Raw genomic sequence first — 26,021 nt, forward strand, 5'->3', positions numbered from 1 at the left:
AGCATAAACATTCACATCCCCTTCTAAACAGCCGCCTTCACTTTGGCCATGACATTTATCCAAGGTAAATGTCTATTTCTCTAGGAATTTTAGAGCTAATTTGCCAGGGGTTCACGGTGTATGACACTGATGAAACATGACCCATGCTGTCATTCATCCTTTTTGTATCCCAGATGTGTCAGTGATGGGTGGGACCCAGGGAGGAACCCACAAAGCCTATACTTCCTCCGGTCTGAGATTTCTCTGTGTTTTATTGCCAGTCACCACATACACACAAGTGTTTTAAATTAGGCTGTGGAGTGGAAGGGTTATAAGATTGTCTGGAGACTCCAACAAGTTTTCTAGCCAACAGTGCTGAATAAAGTCCGTTGCTGGAAGCATTGCCAGAAATTCTTTCAAATAGGCCTTAGAAAGACCACCCCGCTCTCTCAATTCAGGTCTCTCTGGTGTGCTAGTCAAATGGAGGTTTGTCCTACTATTATGGATGTTTGGCATGTGAATCCTGTTGATCGGGCTTCTCCTCTTGTCTCCTCTCTAGGAGGTGCAGTAAGTGAAATGTGTAGAGAAGGAAGCCAGGTCTGCGCTTACTGCATCAGCCTGCCTCACTCCATCCGAGGAGCTCCACGCCGGGAAGGCGGGCACTGTATCTCTGCTTGGACTGCGTTCTCTCAGAAGGCATGGATTGAATAACAATGATCTTGGCTGTTGCCATCTTTTTCTGGGGGATTAATGCAGCACGGAATCTGGGAAAGCTGTATGGCAACAGACTCCACAGAGCAGATTTCCTCCTGGAACGCTGTTCCAGTGCAGCCCCGAGGTGAAATTAGCAGGGGTCAAGAACAAGGAACCCACTGCTGTCACAATAATACAGAAGTTTTGTTAAGTCTCTTAGGTCCTAACTCAGTACAAGGCTTGCTCTACAGGTAGATTCATAAATGTGCTGCATTCCTGTTGCACTTTGAAAAATATACCAGCTGGAGCAACCCCTGGGTAGAGAGAAGTTGCCCGTGTACATTCCTGCCAGTGCTTGTGGCACGGTCACCCCTGTCTGTTCCACCTGATCCACTAGTGCTCGGCAGCCCTGGGGAAAGGAGGGAGGGTGAGAGGAAAGCTGAGTGAAAGAAAATAACACTGGAGGAAATACCTGGTCTTCCCCTGCCCGTGTAAGTCTCAAGCAGTGTTACAAAATCACTGTAAAAAAACCCTGCCTGAAGAAGAAACAAGGATTTACATCAATTTTCTGTTGTTTTGGACCATGCTTTCAACAGAACAAATTAAACCTTTTGCAATAACACACCAGTAGCATCAAAGAGGTATTTTCCTATAAGTAAGGCAAGAATTGGGGAGAAACGTAATCTCTGTTATTAGTTCAGATGGTGTATGTGACCGTCTGAACTAAAACCAGACCAACCTTGGGCACATGACCACAAGAAGGCTTCATGTGCCCCAAATCATCTTTATTTTTCCAGCCATATCAGCTTTATTAATAAAAGATATTGCCTCTCCCAATAAACCTTGCCTTGTTTATAGTCTTAGACCATCATGACTGCAACAATATTACTAAATTTCCAGTAAAACAAGCAAACCCAGACTTTTCTGTTCAGAAATAATCTTGGCTCTCAAAAATCCTCATATTATGAAAACATATGGGGTAAACAACTTGAAAAGTTTCTGTGTGTCTTACATTTCTGCATTTCCATTGCACTGCACGACGAGAGACCTGTAAACGCTGCTGGAGAGCCCTGTGTGCTGAGGCCCTATTACGATACAACAAGAATTTCAATAATGAAGGGTAGCAGAGAGCTGATGTCACTGTCACTTTTCTCAGTCAACCAGAAACCAATTACCCCTGGCTGACAGGCCCAATTAAATCATCGTGTGGAAGGAAATGCCAGCTATTCTCCCCTAGAGTTAGGTAATTGGGGCTTTATTATGGTCAGACCTGGTGCTGTTTGTTGGGCCACAGGATACAAGTAAGAGCCGTTCTAGTCTCTCTTTCTCCATCCTTTCCATAGTCATTCATAGTTTTTTACCCCTAAGAAAAGTAGTTGCATTTTGCATGAAATGCCAATCTTTTAATATATATTCTCTGTCATGGTAGGACCCTAAAGGTCATTCTAGCTCTTCAAATTCATAGAGAACATGAAGTTAGGAGTTCTGCTCTGAAAAGTCTCAGGTGAAGGCTTTGTACTGATTTATACTTCAGATTCTGAGTCTCTTTTATCTAGTACGCTTGCAAGGATATAGAGAGTTTGAAACTCAAATTACTTTGAAACTTGACAGCATATTTGACATAGTATTAGACTGATGTACTGAGGGGTTGACTAGTTTATGGATTGTTTGGAGTTGAAGAAATGGGGCACTGAGCATGCTAGGGTCCATTCTTGTTCAGGTTAGCACATAGTCCTGGCCCTCCAAGGTCTTAAGGAACGCATTGCCTGTGATGACACAAGGAAGAGGTGTTGAACTAGCTATCTCATTTCAAATTAACAAATTTAAAAGCTTCCTTAATATTGTTAGCAGTCCAACTAAGTTAATATGAAGTTCCACATGAGCTAAATGCCCTGCATCTGTTATCCAGCCTAGCTCAGTTAGGGTATGGTGCAATGCAACCAGGTTCTTTGTGCCTGGATATAAACACCTTGTTGAACTACATATGAAACAGAACTGTGTTGCCAGAGAGCGCCATCTCCTGCCCCTTTCCACAGTGCAGCTCTGTCACACGCCGCTCCATCCCGTTCACCCACAGTCAGAAAAGACCTCTGCTATACTTACAGCACCTCTGTTTGTGCTGTCAGAGCCAACTTATGGCTGTTTGAGCTGGATGTGGCAGACGCTGGCGCATTTGAGCCGTACAGTCATGCACTTGCGGAACCCTCACATTGCCCAGTAGAAAATAGAATTTGGTGCACAGGTTAAGGTACAGCTATATATGCATATAGAAAACATTTGTGTACAATGTACTCACTAGGGAAAAAAAAAACATTCGCTATTGAAGACATTTTCAGAAATAAAGTATAATGCATAGAAGTTTCTGAATGGGGTAAAAAGTTAGAAGGCGAAAAATACTATTTTGTTGGAAGGTTAGCGCATGAAGCTGACAAATTACCAGCAGCTTTTAAACCTTTGTGTCCTTGAATAATATCCACTACGTAATTATAAGGACAGCTAGAAGAGTCAGATGGGCCTACCAGCTCAGTGTTTATCAAGGCTTTCCAGAGCTTTTCTCCGTCCCTTTGTGATGAACCTTCACATGGTTACAGTTGTCAGGCAATCAAAATTCATCTCTCTGCTAGAGAGGCAGGGTGCTTCAAGGTGTAGGAGGAGATTAAAATGCTATTCTATACTCTCCTTAATCACTATCCATATAATTTGTAGATGCTATTTGTTTTGAATTATGAAGTTAAAGGTATGTATAAATCTACAATACATTTTTTCAGTTACAAAAACTGAAGAATGTTTTGGGGTTATATGAGCATTTTTATCTGTCATTGTTCATTTGCCTGAGCCCAATTTACATATTCTATGATGCATTGCCAGTTTATTTACAGTCAGGATGAAAGGCCGCCGTTACGAAGCTCACATCTTGTATAACTCTGCTCACTATAAGAAAGAAACACTACGTAATGAAAGCATTGTATCTGTTTCTGAAGCATCACTATAGTGTAAGTGAGAATTTCAGGACCATCTTTTATTTTAGGTGACATTCATTATCTGATTTCTTAATTATATTTGAATAGTAATTACAACATTTTCCCAAGAAAATATAATTAGATTCTGATATCAAGAGGCAGATTACAAGTAAATTAATTATGCTTTAAGGCCACTATTAAAACCTGGAGCAAGTCGAACTTGCTTCCAGTCAAAAAAGCAGTAGTAAGAGCGCGCACTGTGCAAGCACACAGCACAGAAGAAAAATGTTTAACTAAAAAAACCCCAGAAACACAGAATTAATTCTGCTTTGGTAGTGATACAATAGGCACAAACAGACAGCAAAGAAGTTTGTACAAGAAATCTCTACAGAAAAGTTATTTAAAGAAATCATCCTGACCAAAGTAAAAAGCATAACAATTAAATGACAACTGAGTTAGTAAAATGTCAATATAAATGCAATAGCAGGATAATGTCTTCTTGTAGTCATTCCAAAGTGCAACGCTATGTGAAATAATCCTGTAACAATCGTCTTGAAACAACGACCTTCCCGAAGTAAAAAAAAAATGAACAAAACCAACTTGCTGCCTGGGGTGTCACTGGAGCTAAACCCATTTCAGTGAACTTCAGTACAACATTATGACCAGTTGCACGTGTCTCTTTTGGTGCGGTTAGTTCTTATCCCAAGATTAATGTTATTTCATTTTAGGAAGAATCATGGTTTTCCAGGAAAAATAGCTGAAGGGGAGAACCAGTTCTTACATTACTTTTCCTTTATTGGGAAAAATTGATAGGGCACAGTAACACTTCTAAACAAAAGGCTAGCGACTTTACTTCTGGAGGAGTTACGCTCACTCATATCCTTTTCTAGAGCTTAATTTTGTGCCACCTGTCTGTTTGCCAACAGTGGAGCAGCTTTGCCGATCTCAACCACAATGACCGCGGGTGCTCCAAGAGCTGTTGGGTTTGGTGGTGAAAGGGTTGACAGATGCTTGGGTGCCTTCCCATACTAAAGATCCACTATTGTTTTTCCTATTATGAGTGTTTTTTAAATTCTGCTTACACTTGTGCATTTTATTTGAGTAAAGATAGAGAGAAGAGACTTCAAAGTAAATGTGGGAGTGAGAATGCTTTCCTCTCCTGTGAAAACATTTTCCTTTTGCCAAACCAAACCACATATTGAAATCTTTAATATTTGTTTATTACCTTGAAAATATTTTATATAAGAAGTGACTTGGATTAGTTGAAAGGTTTGGTTGGAGGAAGCTTAATTTAGGTTTCGAACATCTGAAAACACTTTGAAATTCTTGTACTTGTCCAAAGGAAAAAAATAAAATAGCATGAAGGTTATACCTTTTAAATTTTTCAAAACATTTTTTCCAGAAATTTTTAAATAAAAGTCAGTTTTAAAGAAAACCCACAATAACAACAAGCCCACAACAAAACCAAAAACCACAAAACCCCACCCTCTTCCTTCTAAGAGTCTGCAAACATTCCTGGCCACTTCAAAGACTGGATGGTTAAAAAAGACCACCATCTAACTTCATATGCCTGCTCAGTTTTTTGAAAACTGCTCTCACATTTACAGTGGCATACAGTCCAAAACAATTGTGCTTCCTTTCATTCACAATAAAGGTGAGTGGATAAGTTTGTCTCCTATTATTGCCAAAGAATGTGTCCGATTTGCATCAAGTTTGGCCAGATATAAAAATTTTTCTTCCTGTCTTGAATTACAAGAGCACTACCTACCTTCAGAATCAGTGTGGCTTCTGACATACAGAGGGATATGGTCCTAAAGAAATGCCAAATTGTTAGAGTCACATTAAGTGACCACAAATAGTCCAGTCTACTTAGACTAATGCCCTGGTTTGAGGTATGGTGAATGGTGAACAACTAGTTATTTCCATAGCTTCTAGCGTAACGAACAGCAAACACAGTAGGTGCTGCATGCCCAGCCTTCAGAAAGTTAATTCCATTTCTTGACTGATTAGCTGATTGAGACTACCATGTCAAAATGAAATTTGGTATAATTATTTACTTTGGGGTTATTGGTTTCCCACCTTATTTAAAAAGAGTGTTATGTAAGGACATGTTACATTAATCTACTTCATTCAATGTATACTGAAGTCTGACTTTGCTGCTGCAGGAATGAAGGGAGTCAAGGTTAACGTGGCTCATGTTTGATCCATTCTTCGGTAGTCAGAGCCTGCCAGAGACTGTTTAATTTACTCTGATTAATCTTATTTAAGAAAAGAGTGAGCTGTACAAGCTGTGTCTGTAGACTACAGTTCATTTCTACCATTTAGCAACATACAGGCCTACATTTTCAAAAGAGCTCAGCGTTTACTATTGTCCTGGTTTCAGCTGGGATGGAGTTCATTTTCTTTCTTGTAGCTGCTGTGTTTTGGATTTGGTGTGAGAATAATGTTGATAGCAACAACTAAAACAATATGTGTTAAGTAATGTTTACATTAGTCAAAGACTTTTTCAGCTTCCCATAGAAGCTGAGAGGGAGCATACACAGAACAAGCGGCCAAAGGAATATCCCATACCATAGATGTCATGCTCAGTATATAAATAGGGGTTGGCCAGGGAAAAGTGATCTGTGATCACTGCTCAGGACAAGCTGGGCAACCTGGCATTGGGTGGTGAGAGCAATTTGTGCTGTATCACTTTATTTTGTATATACTTTTACAATTATTATTATTACTATTATTGTTATTATTGTATTCCATTACTGTTCTACTAAACTGTCGATCTCATCCCATGATTTCCTCCCCCCCGCTCCTTTTCTCCCTCTTCTCCTTACCCTATTTGGTGGGGGGGGGAGTGAGCGAGGGGCTACGTAGTCCTAGTTGTTGGCTTAAACCCTGACAGCTATTCTTCAGGCACATGAGTTGTTCCTGTAGGTTAGCTGAGGGCCTGAAGAAAAAGTCCTTCAAAAGTCCTGTGGGGATGTGGAATTTCTCCTTGCTCTGCCACACCAGGGGTTAATGTCCTCAATTCTGAGTGCAGCTGAAAGCTGAGGAAATCTTACCTTCCTGGCACGAGGAACTTCTGCAACACGTACAGGCCTTCAGATGGTGGCTGCTGTGAGGACGTCTTGTTTGCTACTGTGAATACATCTTTTCCTGTAGGTGCTTCTATATGGGACAAAACATCGTATAGTCAAGGTACTGAAGATGCAGTTTCTGATAGCAAAATGGTATCTCTCTGATAGTGGTAACTACCTTAGAAGTGCTGGCTTAGAAATTCTTGTACCCCAGAAACTTGGGCTCAGATTTATAAGTCTGAGTTCCACAAAATTATGTTTGGTGAATGTTGGTGCTAAAGTCCAAATTTGGGTGCCAAGACAAGACCTCTCAACAGCTGCCCATGCACAACAATGATGTTCATCCAGGCTTTCACTGTATTCAAAGAAGTTACTACAAAAATGCCTTATTTTACTTTAAAAAAAAAAGTCAAAAACTCTTGATACCCAGGAAAATAGAAAGCGCTGCATGAAATTCAGCCTATGCAAAGACCTCAGCATGCCCACACACCAAATTTAAGATGTAGTTCAGCAACTGCATACAGCGACAAACCACCTGGTGATTTAAGGGGCCCTCTGGATACTAACAGAATATAAATCAATTACCGTAGTAATGACCACTCTTTTCCCCTCTCACGTCCATCATGGTGCTTAAAGATCAAGCTGGGCCATCTCCATCTAGGGGTCGGTTTCCTTTCACTGGCATGGGAACATGGTGACATCATGTCAACACATATGTCATCTTCACTGAGGTCAGTATCACCGCCAGTGATTAAAATAGGTGTGAAATATTCTGAATCAACACAAGTTTGGAAGACAGAATATTTCATTTTACCTTGTGAACAATATAATTCAAACTGACAATCTTTCAGGATTTAGTTTGGTACAAAACTGTGGCCTTTAAGAAATGCATTAGCATTAAGACGAATGCTGTCTTAACCAATACTTAGCAGGAACTTGATATCCCTTTGGGGCACTTACTGTTACCTATTGTTCCCATAACATTATCTAATACTTTAGCACAGAGGCCAAGATTTCCAAGAGGAATTTAGTACTTGCCAGGACCCACACTGAGACACTTCAGAGATGCCTGCAGGGAATTTTTGCTTTGCACTTTCTGAAGTCACATCCTTCAAATGGAAACCTGCAAATCAAAGAGCTCCAAATTGTCAGATGCTTTACAAAACCTTGTCACAAACAGTCAATACAGTGACTGAATGAAGAAAAAGAAAAAAAAATTAGAAGGGATATTAGAGATCAGGAAAAATTAAGAAGCTTCTCTATTTACCCATTAAAAATATTACTTGTTGACAAGTACTGTGTTTTGCATTTCCATTGCAAATTGCGCTATATATTTATATAGTGTGTATTAAAATCAAGCAACCTTGGTTACTAATCCTGCCTTCATGATTCTTGCTTTTTCCCCCTCTACACTGTTGCCTGCTGGAGTTGTTGGGTCTGAATTCCTTCTGAAACCACTTAGTATTGATAAGGTAAAACGGAGCGAAATACTAGCTTAAATCTCTTCCAAATACCTTTGAAACCGTTGCTTGCCTATACAATTATCTCCTCTGAAACAGATGGGGTTTTCAGTTTAGCCCCAATACTTACAATTTTAGGACTTTCTGGTTTGGTGTAGGAATTATCCCACTCTTCATGGAAAGAAAAAAGAGAGTTAGAAGAGGATTTGTCTGTTAAACATGTCTGTTCTGCTGAAGTGAAAAGCGTAGAGGTAAAAAGTAAATTTACAACCCATTTAGCACTAAATATATCAGTGCTTTTGTAAAAACACTATTTGCCTCATTTTGTCAAGCACTTCTGTAACCTTGACACTCACAGGAAGATTATTGGTACAGACAGAAACTTCCTGATTAGACGGTTCATTAGCAGCAAGGTACTGAATACTAATTGCAAATTTTCATCTGCCTTGACAAGGCCTGACCGAGCATTCATCTGCCAGTGGAATTGCTTCCCTGGTGATAACAACCACACATAATATGGTAAAAACTTGTTATTTCGCAAAAATTCATCAAAGATGAGGATAAGTGAATCATACGCTATTGAGTTCTGCAGGTCCCAGGGGAATCCTGTTGTACCTTACAGAGTCACTTTTGTTTTGCCTATCTAAGTGTAAAATACTCAGGAGAGACTTCATATGAAAACCAAACAGCTTAAACTCCATGTCAGAAATGCAATAATTGGAACAGCGTGCACCTTAACTAGTACCTGGCCACAAGGAAGCACAAGGGGCTAGCAAACACCACTTGAAATTCATGTGCTTGAAAGTACAATTGGAAGTGGAGGCTGGGTTATCGCTCCCACCATTTCTGTCACGTCCAAAATTAGATATATCTGAGTGAATCAACTTGACACTTCTGTAATCTCTGGTTAGATTTGTATTTTAGGTTAGCAGGTAGAAAACCCTCCTTGCGTAGCAGGAAAATGGCAACATGGAGAAGCAATAAAGTAGTTATAATTTCAAAAAAATGTATTGCGTTTAAGGAAGCAATAAGCTTAGCAGATCTTGCAAAATAACTTTGCATTTTCAAATACGGCCCTTCAGTTTCATAAAACCATTTATAATCTGCAAATTGGCAGAAGTGGAAGCTTGTGCTTTGCTGGGTCTTCTGGAAGAAGATGTTCTGCTTTGAAGTGCTACGCAGGCTAAGGGAGGAATAAAAAGAGCAAAGCGAGACTTGGAGATTTTTCCTCCCTACTAACAAAGAAAAAGAAACTCAGAAGTAATATTTGCATGCTAACACGAGAAGTTAAATATTATCATAAAATATTTATCTGTGGAAAAGCATGGGCCAAGGGAGTTTCCAATTGTCTCTTACAGACAATTAATTTTGCAAGTGTTGTAGGAAGTCGATGCACATAGTCGTTCTTGTTGCAAGGTGCCTAATTAAAATGCCAATAGACAGCAGTTTTGTTAATGAGGTAAACAACTTCCTGTTACAGCTCTCTATCCACATGATTGTTTAACCAGCCCTTATTCACATTGGTTGTATGTTGTCCTTTGGTTTGTTCATTCATAATTACCCAAAGAGCTACAAGCTAAAAAAACCTATGCTATCTATGAGCTGTTTTGTAAAGAGGGTGCAAATACCATATGCAGGAAGATGATCTGGTCAGGTCCATTGTTCTAGCAAACTCCATTGTCCTGACTTTTCAATAAATACTTAAGAATGTGTTTTAAAGCCAAAGCACTATGTCAGACCTGAGTGACTTCATGCTCCGGTGCTCCCTACTTTTTCCTAAAATGAAATTCTCCCAATGGTGAACAACAGCATGTATCTGTGATGAAATTTGGCAAGAACTTATCAGAAGATATAAACAAGGAGCACTGCTGAATGCTAGCAAGAAAAGCTAAAGACCCTAGGAAAAAAACAAGCACTGTTTTATTACACAAAAACTTTCTGCATTAGGTATACAGAACTGGGGACTGAGCTAATATAGGCTGGAGCTTGTGCAGGAAATCTAATGCCATATACAGAGAACCACAGGATCCACAGTATGGATGGGAAAGGACCTCCAGAGGTCTCTAGTTCAGCTACCTGCTCAAAGCAGGTCCAACTCAAGCAGGTTGCCTAGGACCTTCTCCAGCTGAGTTTTGCACATCCACAACCTCTCTAGGCAATATTATCTTTAGCTCAGTCACTCTTTCACTCTTCCATGAAATCACTCACCTGCTCCTGACTAATTACCATTGTTTTAATTGCCAGTAAACAAAAAAGATTTAATAAAAGCTTCAGGTTAGCCAGCAACAAGCATTTTATAAACCCACATGTTCCACACTCAAGGGAATTTTACACTTTATATGAATTATTTAAATGTCCTGATTTCTGTTAATGTTATAGTTTAGATTAAAACTACCATAACATTTTACAGACTGGAAAAGAAATACCAATCACTTAAGAAAATCACCTGTAATTGTATTTGACCTAGAAGGCACAGGATGGCATCAATAAAAATTGCACTTTAAATTGGAGCAACATTGAACAATCAGAAAACAACATGCCTAGCAGTGAGAGGCAGAAGATACACAATTAATTACTACTGCTGTCATCTGAAAGTTGCAAACGGTGCTTATATCAGGGAATAAAAGATGTTAGATAATGAAGTTTGTTGGCCAGGGTTGCATTAAAATACGTTAGAAGACATGACACAGACTAGTATAGTCTGATACCACACCACACCATAATTATTGCAAAGGAGGAACTGGAATGGAAAAGGGCAGCACTTAAGTAAAAGAAAATGGCAACGCAAACCCTTTTTTCCCCGAGAAAATGGCATAGCCTCTGACTTACATGGTTGCAGAATCTCATCAAATCTAAACTATACTGAGAAAGTATGGAGATTACATTTAGATGTTGTGTTTCACTGGGTACAAATGATGTTCATGAAGTACCAGCGCTACAGAAATTCTAACCCTCTCCTGTAGGCAACTTCAAGGAATTGGGGCAGTGATAAGTTAATTTAGTTTGCTCCCCATTTAAATTCTGGGATATGAATAGCTCATGAAGAAGAAGAAACGTTTGAAATAGACATTGAGAAATGCAGAGCTAAGTATTAAACAGGGTGAAATAGCAGCTCTTTTGGCTATCCTGAAAGCAATTCATTCCTAAGAACTTTCAAAAGATGTAGCACTTGTTCCTACACTTGGTATATGGATTAGCCAAAGAGTTACTTGGCAAATTATTTAATTCGAATATTAATATGTGCATTTACACAACACAGGTATGTTCTCAGATTGGTGGCATATCTTCATGTCTGAGGACTGAAAGATTTGCCTAGAGCACAGATTTTGCATATACTTGAATAACTTCCAGAAAAGCATCCAGATCTAATAGGTGTGACTGCTTTGTTGCAGTATTTACCATTTATTCCTTAGAATTGAAAACTTCGTCTTTTCTTACCAAAGATCTTGGCTCTTTACTTTTAAATAATCAAAGGATTTATTTTTTTGAATTGACTGGTATATTGAATCTGTAAGTGTTCAGACCAGATCTAACAGCTCATTGAGCTATGCCTTCTTCCTCAGTTTTAAAATTCTAGATTAGTAACAGTGTTTCCCTAGTAAAAGTGAAATTAATTTAATCAGCAGTTATAACTGCTGGTTAAATGTTATAACAACCCTAAGAAGTAATCAAATTCCTGTTAATGGAAAGTAATTCCACAAAAGCAATTTAAAAAATTTACAAGATTGTAACGGAAAATGTTGTTCTTCTGAGTAACTTATACAGTAAAAAACTTAAATAATAATGCACTTAAAGCAGGCGATCAGCACTGAGCTCAACTGCATAATTTAGCCCAACAGAAGAATTCCCAGACGGCAGAATAGTATTTTCATGTTCGTGTTGTAATGCTTATATGTTTTACTAGATAATTTCAGTCAGAAACTAAATAGACAGATGGCAAGGAGAGGAAAACATCCAAACAACTATAAATGTACACATGAAACAAAAGGGATTACTAAAAGGGAAACAGCTGAAAAATACAATTAGTCATTTAGTTTTATTTAACAGTATAGTTACCTAAGTACTTTCCACTAGGAACCCAGTTCATCGTTCTATTCATAACTCAGGACATTTGACCGGGAAATCCAGCCTGGGTTGCCGTGGGAGAGACTGGGGCTCTTTGAAGCCACCTGAAGAATGGAGCAGGGGGCTCAGAGGAGCCGGGGCTCAGAGGAGCCGGGGGCCGCGGGGCTGGGGCGCAGAGGAGCCGGGGGCCGCGGGGCTGGGGCTCAGCCTGCGGGAAGGAAGGCGGGCGGAGGGCAGAGGCCTCCCAAGAAGCAGAGGCCACAGAGGTGCCGGTGCCAGGGGGAGTAAAAGAAGGTCTGGAAAGATGTGCCATGAGATTATCAGTGGGTGAGCTCAGTTGCACGTGAAGGAGGTGGGAAAGAAGGAGGGGCCTTGCAGTAGGAGAAATTTTGAAATTATTCAGTTCACTGAGCTGAAAGAGTGAATGTGAAAATACCTACCCATTATAAAAAGCTGTCTTAAATTCATGTTGGCATGAACAGTCTGCTCCCTACTCACCTGAGGCCTTAAGCGTATGCTTGACTTTAAGTCTGTTCTTAGTTCCTTTAAGTGTACATGTAAAGCTAAACACATTATCAAAGGCTTTCGAACTGGGGGTGAAGATTCCACTGAATCAGCGAGGACAAAAGGCAGTATCAAATTAATTGACCATTATCTGTTTTACAGTATTACAACATACAACAATGGCCAAGCAGATTTTTCAGGATTGTTCCTGGGTTTGGGAATGGCTGGTCTCTGCACGGCGACAAGGAGAAGGAGCGGGAAGCGCTGAGGGCCAAGGCCAGAAAGGCTGGTAGAAGCGAAGGGGATGGAAAGGGGAGATTCACTGCCAAATAGGCAGATCATCCCTTTCTTGGCCTCAGAGCCTGAATGATGATACAGCAATCATTGTTATGGTATAGTTTACCCATGGAAAATGTACAAACTTAATGCCTGGGTTTGTGAGGTGCCAGAAGGCCGCAGTTTGTGTTGGGATGGTAGTATCTGAACATGGCTGCTGCGGCTGTTGCTGCCTGCCTTCCTTTTCCCTTCTGCTAGCCAGGACGAGACTTTAGTGTCTGTGAACAAAGTTGTAGTCAATGGATGAGGCATTAGACACTGAGCCATCTTTGGGCAGAACGAGGGCATCGCCTGTGCCATGCAGCGGTGAAGAGCCAGAGTACCGTGCTGCCGGGGCCGCTGGGGGAAGCTCCGCTGAGTACCCACAGACTCAGTGCACTGGCACCAGCCAGCGGTGTCTAAAGCCAGCTCTGGCTAGAAAGAAATGGAGTTCATCCCCTGTCCCCATCCCCTTCCCTTATTGATCTTGCCTCCTGAAGCTGTAAGTGACTAGTTTCTCTCTGAGCAGTTCAAAACTACAACACAAGCCGACGAAGCTCAGAGGACCTGTGCCAGCTCCCAGTTACTATGCTTTTTAGTGATGGCAAAAGCATTTAAATCCAGCATAAGCAATAACAACCAAACCAAACGACTGTGGAAGATGACAAGCTAATATCTAACTATAAAAAAGATTGGGAATGGGGATGTTTCATCTTTTTACTTCATGTGCTAATGAGGTAAGATACAGAAAAAATGCAGTAAGCAGAAAGTGCTGGTTAGCTGACTTTATGCAGGAAAGCATGCAGTGTTTATACTGTGAATCAGGAGGAGTGTGATGTAATGGAGGTTTAGTAGAAGATAACGTGTGATGCATTTTGAAAGATTAGATTGCTGTGCCTATTCAGAGGTGCGGTGTCAGCCGTTCCCAGCGCACCGTTCCCAGCGCAGCTCTGCAGCAGAAAGCCGGGGAGAGACTCCAGTCCAGCTCGCAGACAAATCTGCACCAGGTTTGAAAAATCACTCGGACCTGCCAAAGTAAAACCTTAACAAGCACAAGTGCCTTTTGAATCAAAGTCTGTAGGTTTGCAGTGAACAGGCTGATGAGGGGCACAGGCAAAGATGGCTCGTAGGGGACGGGGCGCCTTGGGTCTTACCTCAGTTTCAGAGATGGGGAGGCAGCAGTGAGGGTCAGCGCCAGCCCTTTGGACAACAGACAACTCCGCGGAGGATGTCCTATCAAGATGAATATGGCTCATTCAAGAATTAACTCTCTACTCATCTTCTACCTCAGTTTTTTGCTGCTCATCCATTTAAAAAGTAAGATTTGCGCTTTTTCTTATTGTTCTGACATGTCCTCTGGGTAGATGGCTGGACGAGTGCTTCTAGCGGGAAGCTTTTGTTGTCAGAAGGCTTTAAAAATTTGATGGAGATGCCAAAAAGATTTTGTCCATGCAACAAAGTTGTATGAACTGTTTGCACGATAGCTTTCCTGATCTACGTGCTTAAACTTTTTTTTTTTAAATGAAGAATGAAAACATGTTTAATACATTGCTTCATGTGTTGAAAGTACAGCAATAAAATGTGCTGTTAAAATTGTACCTATACTTTAAAGGCTGCGTTTTGATACTATTGATCCTGTAAATTTAAACCTATCTGATTAAAAGCTAGACTAATTTATCCTTCACTAACGTTGCTCATGTTACATATTTTAGTGGCACCCAATGCTTTATTATATAAGCACTTTTAATTACAACCTCTAGAGAAATCAGTTATTAGACAACTGTGATGTATTTGGTGTTGTAAATATCTCCATTATGAGGGAGTATAAAAGTCCAACTATTTTTATAGAGAAATATTCTCATCAAACTTCCACATAAACAGAAGTATGCAAAATACTGGAAGTCACAGTGGGTTTCCTTGATAATTTTGTCAGATGGTTGAGAGTAAATACAAGCCAAGGAGCTAAATGGCCTCAGCTGGTGAGGCTGATATATGTTTATGAAAAGCAGTAGCTCTTGAACATGTTTAAAATGAAGATAGGCAGGATGTGTGTCTGTCTGAGGAGCGTGTTTGATTTGTGTCTGTTGAATGTGAATTACAATAAGACAAAGCTTTGAGCAGCTGCCATTAAACAAGAAGACTTGGCATTAGCGCGCAGTGTTGTGTAATCTGGGTCACCTTCTGTTGCTGCATCACTCAAATTGTTACTTGGACGGTTTACAGCCCAACATAAATTAAACTCTGAAAAGCAAACAGATGCAGTTGGATCAACCAGTATTGAAAAAAAACAAAAAAAAAAACCACCAAAACCCCACACTTTAAGATAGAGAAAAAAATACAGAATGTCATAGAAACATCATTTTATCCTAGTAATTTTCTTCCTTGGGGATGTACTGATGTGAATCAGGGAAGCCAAAATGTTCTTTCTAAATTAACTCACAACGGGACATACCCTGAAAAAAAAAAGAGAATGGATTTTACACCTTCAAAAACAATTTTTAAAGTCTGTATACTGTAGGATGAGCAACTGGAAATTCTCTGAGACAGTGTCTGCTGTCTAATTAAAAGAAAGCAACAGGAATAGCATTAATTAAGAAAATTTCACTCATACATGAGACAGGCAAATTAGTAAAAGTTTGGGGAAAGGGAATAAAAAGTTAAGGGCTTATAAAATTAAAAAGATCACATTAAAAACATCGTACAGAAAGACAGCATTGCTAGAACGTAAACAAGAAAAAAGCCCCCCAAGAATCAGATAAAATAAGCAGATAAAACACAAGTTTTGGCTTTGAACTTGGGTGAGTTCTGCTTAATGCAGGATGCCAAGGGAAGGAAAAGTAGTTGTATGTCATGTTGTGCCTTTTCCTTAGCACAGTTGGCTGGGATGACATTTCAGATGTGGCACAAGTTTTCTCTGGGTTATGGCCATATGGTCAGTCTCAAGCACGAGGCTTTTCAGCACGGAGGACTCTCCTTCTCAGATAGATTTGTGGCTGTCACAAACTGATGTGATACAAATTGATATACCAGGATGGAGCAGCTCCAGCAGGAGCCAGAATCAGGCTCAGAACGTACCTGTATTTAATGATCTTGATAGGTATTTTCTTTTGAGAAAGTTTGTATGCCATTTGAAACAGCTAACAATTTCTGTTAACAAAAACATATCTGTGAACAGATAAAGCAGAAATAGAAGCAGAGAAATTGACTGCAACTACCTCATTACTTAAACATTAAAGCTGAGAAAGACCAAGATAGAAAAGCTGAGGATAAAACAGAACAGAGATGACTGCTGATATTATGATATTTATAAAAGTTATAAATAGACATTATGTTTTTAAAATTAATTTACTGGACTTGTCTTCCCCCAAAGGATTCTAATCTTATGTCCTGCTTAAAGTCTTACTTATAATTATTTATACTAAACAGCTTGGGAAATAAATAGTATTTAGAACCCAAGGCTTCCTAAAAACACATCTGCATATAATTTTTTTTCAGCTCATACATTTTCTTGAGGTGACTAGAGGTATGCATACCCTCAGAAGTGTCCCGTACAGACAGTAGGTCTTTTAGTAACAGTTGTGATGAAATTAAAGCATTTTTCAGGAATGTTGTTACATGAAAACAAAATACTCTAATATAGCATAAAATGAATATATTGAACTAAGAAGAAATACAAAGGAAGTTGTTCAACATGATTTGAAATAATCACGTGCCCTCTTATTTGTAAAATACCTCATCTTCTTTGGAATATATTATGAGATACTCTTTAATTCCTGTACAACACTAAGTGTTGAATGTGTGGTAAACTTTTACTTGAGTCTCCTGGCTGCACATAAATCTTCTATAAAGCTGAACACTAAAGAATGTAGTCTTGTCACTTGTGGTTCCTTTTGAATCCCCAGGATAAGTAAAAATGGTATTTTACATCTATTATCGCTAATAACACCTCTTAACATCAAACTGTACAGTCACAGGGATTTCAATCTGTAAATCACAGTCTTCTTACAAACAATATCTAATTTATTTTTTTTATTCCAATGGTATAAAGTGCTTTTGGAAAGACCATTTGTAATTAATTTAGTCTACTGGAGCCCCAATATGTGATGCTGTCAGGTGCAACACCTGTTCAAATACAAATATGGGTGCTTAGAAATACATGTACTTGATAAAAAAAACAGCTATAGTTCCGTCCTGCAAAGTTACCTTTCCAAAAACATTGTGGGCTTAGTCCTTCTTGGCAAATTAAAAAGGAGCCCGCTGGAGAGCCCTCGATGCCTCCTTTTTGTACACTGGCCTGCCTTGGGGCAAGAGCATCCGTCAGGTTGCTCTGATGTTTGCTGCTGTTGTATCCCTGAGGTGAGGGGGTGCTGCTGGTGAAGGGTGGAGATTGTACACCCACCCAAGAACAGGATTTCCCTACCAGCAGGCAATGTTTATCCTAATTCACATTCTGTCTTCTTGACGTCACCACAGAGATCATCACCACAACTGTGCTACAACACAACAAGCCTGTGGAAAGGAAATTGTTAGAATCTAGCCCCAGATGCATGTGCTGCAGGTCTCTCAGGGCTCTGCAAAACAGATTCCACAGGTTGTTTCCTTCCCACACTGGCATACCGATGGAGCTATGAATCGGTTAAAAGAAAACTCTACCTTCTTTTCTTAATTATCCTGCGCCTCTTTCTCTGTTGGAAATTTCTGTTTTGCTGACACTGGTAGATTTTATTTTATTGGGGCAAAATTAAATCAGATAAAATACACTAATTATCTTTCCATTGCCAGTCATTACTTCATATACCAAAGAGTTTCTTCAACCCAATAGGTGCTCAAGTCTTTTATCTATATTATTATATATCTTCTTTGTAATTGCATTTTTTTTTTCACAATCTCCAAAACACGAAGATGTCAGACTACACAGAACCAATTATTTTTGCCTAGGGACAGGCAGAGAGAATTTGAGGCTTTGTCAAAAATTGCAATCATAGGAGTATGAGAAGTAGTCTTCCCCATTCCCTTAATGTGAAGATAGTGGTACAGATCTGCAAATTCATTTATCCCTTGTGCCCATGGATATGAGTATTGTATGCAAGCCCTTAATACAAGTTGGGTTTATATAGTATTTTGTGAAGGTTATTTGTTTCCATAAATTATACCAAATGAACTACTTACAGAAAATTAATCTGGGGGGCATCCAGAGATTGTCAGCTCTCTACGAGGAGGGACCATGAATCATTATGTACAATAGTTGACAGGAAGCATGTCCCAAATCCAGAAGAACATTGATAATTAATTGCTGCCATATTATTGTCTAACAGGAATTGCCAGCACATAACTCTGGGCAGAGAGTTGGTTAAGAGACAGAGGAAGAGAGATTGTGACAAAACCAGGTATATTTAGGCATTGATTTTGAAAGTGATTCTGTCTAGGGTCAAGTGCAAGTTCAGAATCTTTTATCTTAAGCCAACATCCATCCACTCACTTTTTTTTTTAAATAGGCTTTACAATTGAGTATCTATCACTAATGCAGAATTATCTTCTTTACCTTTTGGCAAAAAATCAGTAAAAAAAAAAATTAATTTCAGAACTATTTTTCTCCAATTTAATGACTTCATGGCCTTTCAGCAGAGCTGAAAAAATTACTGTTTACTTCATAATAGTTCCCCCAAATGTTCATAAATTAAGAATGGAATTTAATTTGGGATTGCTGTTAATGTGAGCAAAACATCTGAGCTTTACATGCACCCATTTTCCACCCCTCTGAGATGTTGGCACTATGCAATTTTTCCCCATGGACAAGATCTTTTAATTCCCTGCAACTATTCCCATTACTCACACAACTTCTAATTACTGCTTAATTACTGCGTTAGGAATAAAGCTCTATTTATAAAGAGATTTGTGGTTTTGCTCCTACTGCTCATCCCTCAAGCATGCACAGATGATGCAAGTAGCTTTCCAGCAAAGTATTGTTAGGATGCGCATTTGATGAGTTCATTGCAGATTGGGTACTTCAGCAGATCCTCATTAGCCTGTCGTGGAGCACGGTGCCTGTCAGGGCTGCAATCAGCAATGTCTGAGCATGAGCACCAGGAGCCCCGCAGCTTTCCCTCTGCCCTGGCTGTCATACGTTGCATCGATATTGCATCAAAATCGAAATATCTTTCAGATGTTTGCCATCATCTTAAGTGAGTTTAAAGCAACAGCTTCTTGACCTGATTGTGAGGGTGTTGAAGCTTGTTTTTGTCTTTTCATTTATATTATATTTATATTATGGGTCACATCTCCATTTCTGTAATCAAAATAAATCCTAAGAATGTAAAGTAGTAACCCTATGATTTTTAAAAAAGGAAGTGACTTCTGCAAGATGGATCCATTTGCATAAAAGTAACATTAAGAACATCCCAACCACACCTGTATTTGAGCCTTTCAACTCAAATTCCTACAAAGCATCCTGAAGGTGCTCCACCTACCATTCCAGTAGCAGAGCAAGACTACCAGGTTTGTAACAACCTCTCTGCTGTGGGCTTTGTAAAATGAAGCTGTCGACACTGAGAACCTCTGGAGGTTAAACAGTTCCCCACATCCTGTATTAGTCATCCAGAAATTACAATGCAAGAAATCAGCATCCTTGAAAATTTAGCCCTCAAATGACATTGATTTTGTCAATACAGGGTGAAACACTGAATGATGTATTCACAGTCAAGGAACAAAAAGGGAATTCTGTAGGAAGGACAATGATCAATCTCTATAAGCAGGTGTTGTTTGTGACTAATGACCTATTAGGAAAGAGTCTGAAGTGAAAGAAAGGAGGTTGGGCAACAGGGTGGTTTATCACCCATGCTCAACCAGCAGCACAGACCTGGCACGGATCTCAAAACACTGATACATTGTGCAGCATCAGTGGTAATGTACTGGAGAAACCGATGCTGGAACGTCAAAGCATGTCATACCTTTCAAAGGTATGCACCCAAAGTTTACATCTATATCTACCTATCCGCAGGTTTTTTCCCTGTGTTACTTTTGATGTACCTCAGATACCTGGGGAGTCCTCTCCCAGTGCAACTCTCTCACCTTTTCCTCTCTGCAGGAGGAAACTCAAGAAAAAAATAACGCTATTTAGAGAATACTCAAATCTTGATGGCCAAATTGAGCACTTCCCTATTGAAAAGCTATACGGAAAGGCAAATATTTTGCTGTTACGGGTTGACAGGAAAATGATATGTAATACACGGGAGAGTAATCAAACCACTATTCAGTACTGGCTATATCCAGTTTTGAGAGCTGCTGTGAGCAAGACAGAGGCAATTAGGAAAATGTTGAAAAAGGACAGCAAAAATAGGAAGATATTTAGAAAGATGTGCCCTATGAGAAGGGGTAATGGGAAGAGAAGCCCGAGGGAGGACATGATTACAGTCTTACCTATGCAAAAGAGAATGGCAATCAAGGAAGATGATGAGTTCAGTTGCTCACTGTGACCTTTGGAAGGGGAGGCTCTGCAAAATAGTAGATTCCACATGCAGCAGGGAAGACTTAAGTGAACTTTCCCAATTGAAGGGTAATTAAATCTCCGTATCAGAACTTTTTAATGAACGGATTAGATAAATATGTGGCAGAGATTGTCTAGACTGCTGTCTCACAGCTGATGTTACACAAACGATGGACAGCCTGCACCACCCTGGGGGTGATCTGTGAAGATCTCAGGTGATGGAGCCCCAGAGAAGCAAGTTTCCCTACTTGCCCCAAGGGCTGTGGTTCCACTGAGGCTGCGGGGCTGGGCAAGCAGATGGCTCCCTTTCCTCCTGCACCACAAATGGAGATTATCTGCTGTTCAAAACAAAGGCAGCCCTGAACCCAGCCCTGTTGGTTGCATTAACAACAAAATTGTTGCCTAAATTTCAGTTAGAAAATAGTTTACTCTCATTCTTTGAGACATCAAGTGCTACTTTTAATTTTTTGGTACCCTAGGCTTTAAATAAGCACTTTGGTATTGAAGGCACTCATTATGATGGGGATAGATGGTACCCCCCATGCTAGAGATCATGTAGTTTGATTTCCAGATTTTGGAGTCAAATCACTTATCTTTTTACTTGCAATTTGAGTATACTTGATATATTGGCACCACGATGCAAGAAAATATCATTAATGAATGGATTATTAGTAGTATAATTTTAATCTAAAAAACTTAAGTAAAAATTTTTGTCAAAAAACTTGAGAAGGAATGGAAAACATGGATTGCCTGCTCAACCTAAATTTTACAGCCAGCTTCTCACTCCATATAAAAAGGCGATGCAAGACTGGAACTTACTGCACCAAAACAAATATCAGGATATTACTAGGAAACTCTTTCAAGTAGCCTTTCTGGACATGCTACAACAAATTAACATTGTTCTAGGAGCCTTCACTCTGATGCTTCATCTAGAGAAGTTTAACGCTTTATTTTTATGACAGTAGAAATCACTTATTTATAAAATATTAAAAGAGATGCTTATATATCCTGCCAGTTAACAAGCAATAAAAGGACATGTGTTAGCCTATTCTCCTTAACTTCTGATATTCAGTGCATTCCCTCTAATAAATAAGTTAGAGAAATAGCAATCTAAGTGCCTTTGATCCTGCCTACAGGCGTTTGCAGCCAAAGACCTCTCAAGGATACTTCTACTTTTTTGTGTTTTTTTCTAATGCACATCTCAGCATTAAGAAAATAATTTAGACAATTCCTCATTCTCCAGGCAACCTTGATTATTCCCTTTGCTCTCTGTGTTGGCCCAAAAAGGAAAAAAAGGTCCTGATATTTACATTTTCTAAGGGAAGCCTTTAAACCTAATTGACTCATCTAGAGTCACAGACAGTAGGCAGCAAGTAGATAAACGATACATATTATTTTCTAGATTGATATTACAAATTAATTTGTTGGTTTTTGAGACTGACACGTTTCATCAGTTCTCACTGTACTTTTCTGTTTCCTCAGCCATTCACAGTGCCATAATGTATGAAAGCCCTCTCACACCAGCAAATAGCAAAAGAAAACCAACCCAACCCACATGAACCTTTTTCCAATGAGACTCTAACGTTTACTTTATATTGATTATATTTTATTCACCCATAAAATGGGTCAACAGAAAATTGTTTCCGTCTTTTGACAAATACCCTAACTGACAACGCTTCTCGGTGGGCAGCCTGACACGGGGTGACACGCACCACGCAGCTGCCACTGGAGCTCTAAAGGACTCCTCCAGGCTGAGCAAAACACGCTCCTCTCCTGGCATCAACAAAGCAAGGCTGCAGTTGCAACTTCAGGGTTAGGGCAGCTTCTGCCTGCCTGAAATCTTATCAGCGGGGACAGAAATCAAAATATTTCTAGGGCTAAATATTTCTGTGGGTAGAAGAAAAGGGGCATGGGCTGCTAACCCGCTGCATACTGTGTCCCTGCTCTAGCAACTGAGGATCAGGGCACTTGCCTGGTGCATCCTTCTGTGGTGGGAATTGCTGTGCTTGAATAATTGTGGCCTGGGTGGATGCCTGGGGAGAAGCTCCTTGCTTCTTTTTACTGCTCTTGCTTGCCTGCCCAAGGCTGAGCATACTGGAATTCTGTTCCCTTAACCTTTCCTTGAATAATGAGACAGACAAAGCATCTCTAATTGCGTTAGTCAGGGAGTCTGCAGACAGGATGCATTCCTTCAGAGTGCCCTCAATCACAGTGACAGATATTGAGATCAAGATTGTGGGTAAACAAACTAACCTGCGTACCCCCACCTAAGTACTCCAGCATGGACACAATGGCCTGACGTTTCCTTTTCGGACAGTTTCTGAGAGGTACCACTGTATCCCTATACTGTGGGACTACCAAAGGCCCTCTAAAGTAGTTGAGCGCAGGGCTGCTCAAATTCACATTCAGACTGCTAGGGGAGCTACAGGAGCAGATGAAAGGCAGCATACATTGGTCACACTCTTCCCTTGGCAGTTCCTGTTCTCCTTTATTGGGGCTTCAAAGAGGGCTGTTACGGAGCACTTCATTAGCTCTTTGTTCCACAAGGCGGGCCCTAGCTCTGGATTTTACTGTGACACATTTCTTCCTTTCTTTGAATGTGAGCTACAGGACTTTGAAAACAATGTAATTTGACAGGAAGCCAAAGCAAGGACTTAGAAAGATAGACTGTCATCAGTCTGCAAGGACCCAGGCAACTGCAATTTAAGTAACCTGCACTGACGGATTACTCATGGCAGGGAATCCAAAACCCTCACTGTAATAATCTAGCCTTGAAAAGACATCTGTATACAGCAGTAGCTTCAGATGTGTTTTGCTAAGCTTTGTGGCGCTTTGTAGGTACTTAAAAAGCAGCTGTGGTAGTGCTCCCGCTGTAGCTAAACATCCGTGAATCTGAACATTGACAAATGTCCACACAGCTGGAAGAACAGATCAGGCTCTGTTATCAGCAAAAAGTCTGCGGCATAACTCACCTACCTCCTAACAGCTGCAAAGAGAGCCCCTGAGAGTACGTTTGAACTAACACACATCACCTTGCTGCTGCTTGGACATCAGCCACCTCTGGTGCAGGAATGGTGTAGTTGTGTTAGCACCCTGCTGACTCCAGGCTCGTGCTGAGGGGCAGAGCATGTTAGACCCAGCACTGTGCTGTGCTAATTCAGCTAAATGGCACCTGCATCGGAGCTGGCTCAAAGCATGCAAAAAAGGAGTTCTGTCTGCACCCATCTACCCATACCTTGTTATTTATACAGGTATCTTTCCGGGCTGTCTCTCTTAAATGCAAGCAGCCAATACCACAGCAATCTGCTGGTGATCCCATTTTGATGGGGTGGAAGTGTAAGTCGGGGCTGAGAAATACATACAGAATTCTGGAAATGTTAATTATGGGCCACGTGAGCGCAATTCAGTTGCAATGGCTAAGATACAGCCACATGATATGTAGTTCATCTTTGAACCTGCTGACTCCAAGAGCTGCAAGAAGGGCAAAAACACTGCTGAGGTGTGCCACAGTGTAAAGAAGTCCTAACTGTACCTAATCTTCTCCAGCAGCCCCTTACCTTCCTTTGATAGCCTTGTGGATAAGGTACAAAGAGAAAAGGCACCAATCTTTTAAGATAAGCAAACAAAGGCAGCCTAACAAAAGAAATAAGCAGTGAGAGGGAGAGAAGAAGCCAAAGAATGACACTGATATATCAAAGATTACATCAGAGCTATTGAATGGGACAAAAACGTGTAACATTTTTGTAGGTTCTTCCTGTACCTGTTCAATCTAAAAAGCAGAAGTTAAAAGAATGTTGAAAGTAAAGCTCGACTTTGATTCCTACCTTAAAGTGTAGGAAAATATGAAAAATGTGTTTGTGGGAATAATTCAAGCCTCTTTGATCACTCTCTGTATACGTATTTGGAGCAGTATTATGACAGAAGAATGCAAATACGTACCTCTACAATGCAACTGCAAAAAGAAAATATCTGGCCAACATTATATAGGACCCACCAATTCAGACTTTCTAGCTAAATCCATCCGTTGTCTCACATTAAACACAGCTGACATTCGTAATTCTTTATACACTACTAATGGCACTGAACATTTTGCAAGCCTCAGTACATGTAAAAACGCCCTCTGCTTGATATATCAAGAACTATCTGTTCTGTTCTCTCTTGAGTACGTCATAAACGTCTGATTCAATTTAGTCTAACATCTACCCATTTTGGAGCTCATGGAAAAGTGCAAGAAGAGTAAAGTGACTAAAATAAATTGCCATTTTCACATTCCAAAGGCTTTTTCCAAAGAACATTTGATTTCTTGAAGAACAAGTAGACAACTCAGAACTTCCACCACTGTCCATAGTAGTGAAGTAACAAGACTGAGAGGTGTTTGGAGCAAAACTTTCATGGGATTAAACAGGAGAAGGAAGGATTAGCACTGAACACCTTTGAAGAATCTGGATAAAAATTTTTCCATCAGACAGACTGACCTAATGATCTGACAGGTGGTGGGAAGAAGATTCAAGTTCTGCGCACACAGCAGAATGAAAACAGATCTACTTCTGCTGCAACCTAAAAGCCATAGACACTCCCTCAGATACTGCATTTTGTTTGGGGAAGTGCCCACTGGTTCATAGATTCATGTGGGCACTTTCTGTTCCCTCAGATCTCTGTGATCCCTCAGACCTCACTGCCCAGTGACTGAGGAAAATAGCTTACAGTGGATCTGCTGTATCCCCAGACATCATCTCCAAGCTGACAATGGCTGTGCTGCAGTAAGATATACATATGTAGTAGGTACTTCTGATATTTCATGAGTAGCATTCAGCAGAGTTGATTTCAGTTTTGTTTATTCTGGTTTAACTTTGATAGTCCACTCATTTCAGCAAAGATGCTGCTGTGCTGTGTCCAGTCAGGACCAGCATGGCTTTGCTTTACGTAACCAGGAAGTTTGTGGTTGTAATCAAGAGTGGTTTCTTTTCAAGTAGAGGTGGCCTGATGCCTTTTGAGATACTTGAGATGCATCAGAAGGACTACATTCTTTAATCTTAATGAAAGAATTTGATGGGCTGGCAACAATGACCTCTGCTCATTATATCCCAGCTCTTAAATTAAACTTTGAGGGAATTGCATTCTTCATTACTATTAAAAGCAAATGGAGACCGTAATTACACTTTACAGGGATTTTTGTGTAACAGATAAACAGCTATGAGAAATGTGTTTGCATGCTGAATCGCATAATTTCTTCTTTGGGCTAGCATAGAAACACATTGTTCTAGGGGAAACCCACACAACAACTTGCCAACACTATTTAATTGTGCCTCAGTTTCAGACACGCTACGTAAACTTTTCTACAGACAGAGGAACCCTTTCCTTGCTTTTACTAACACAACTGCAAACATCCAGAGAACCGAGAGACTGATCTTCCTGTCATCTTTTAACCCTGCACATCTTTTATGCCATGGCTCTGAATCAGCCCAAAGAATTCTGGATCTTCATGGGTGAC

The 26,021-nt window shown here is 40.1% G+C and overlaps 1 protein-coding gene across 1 annotated transcript in view; it reads left to right on the top strand.

Moving 5' to 3' along the window:
• Nucleotides 1-13,915: 13,915 nt before the first annotated feature.
• Nucleotides 13,916-26,021, top strand: part of CRB1 (crumbs cell polarity complex component 1) — a 110,077-nt gene continuing 97,971 nt past the window's right edge. The window contains exons 1-2 of the mRNA XM_054211864.1: nt 13,916-14,082; nt 14,207-14,364. Of these exons, the coding sequence (XP_054067839.1) occupies nt 13,916-14,082; nt 14,207-14,364 (325 nt within the window). The remainder of the gene's footprint in view (nt 14,083-14,206; nt 14,365-26,021) is intronic.

The sequence above is a fragment of the Rissa tridactyla genome, chromosome 8 (genome assembly GCF_028500815.1).
Source record: "Rissa tridactyla isolate bRisTri1 chromosome 8, bRisTri1.patW.cur.20221130, whole genome shotgun sequence".
Lineage (NCBI taxonomy): Eukaryota > Metazoa > Chordata > Aves > Charadriiformes > Laridae > Rissa > Rissa tridactyla.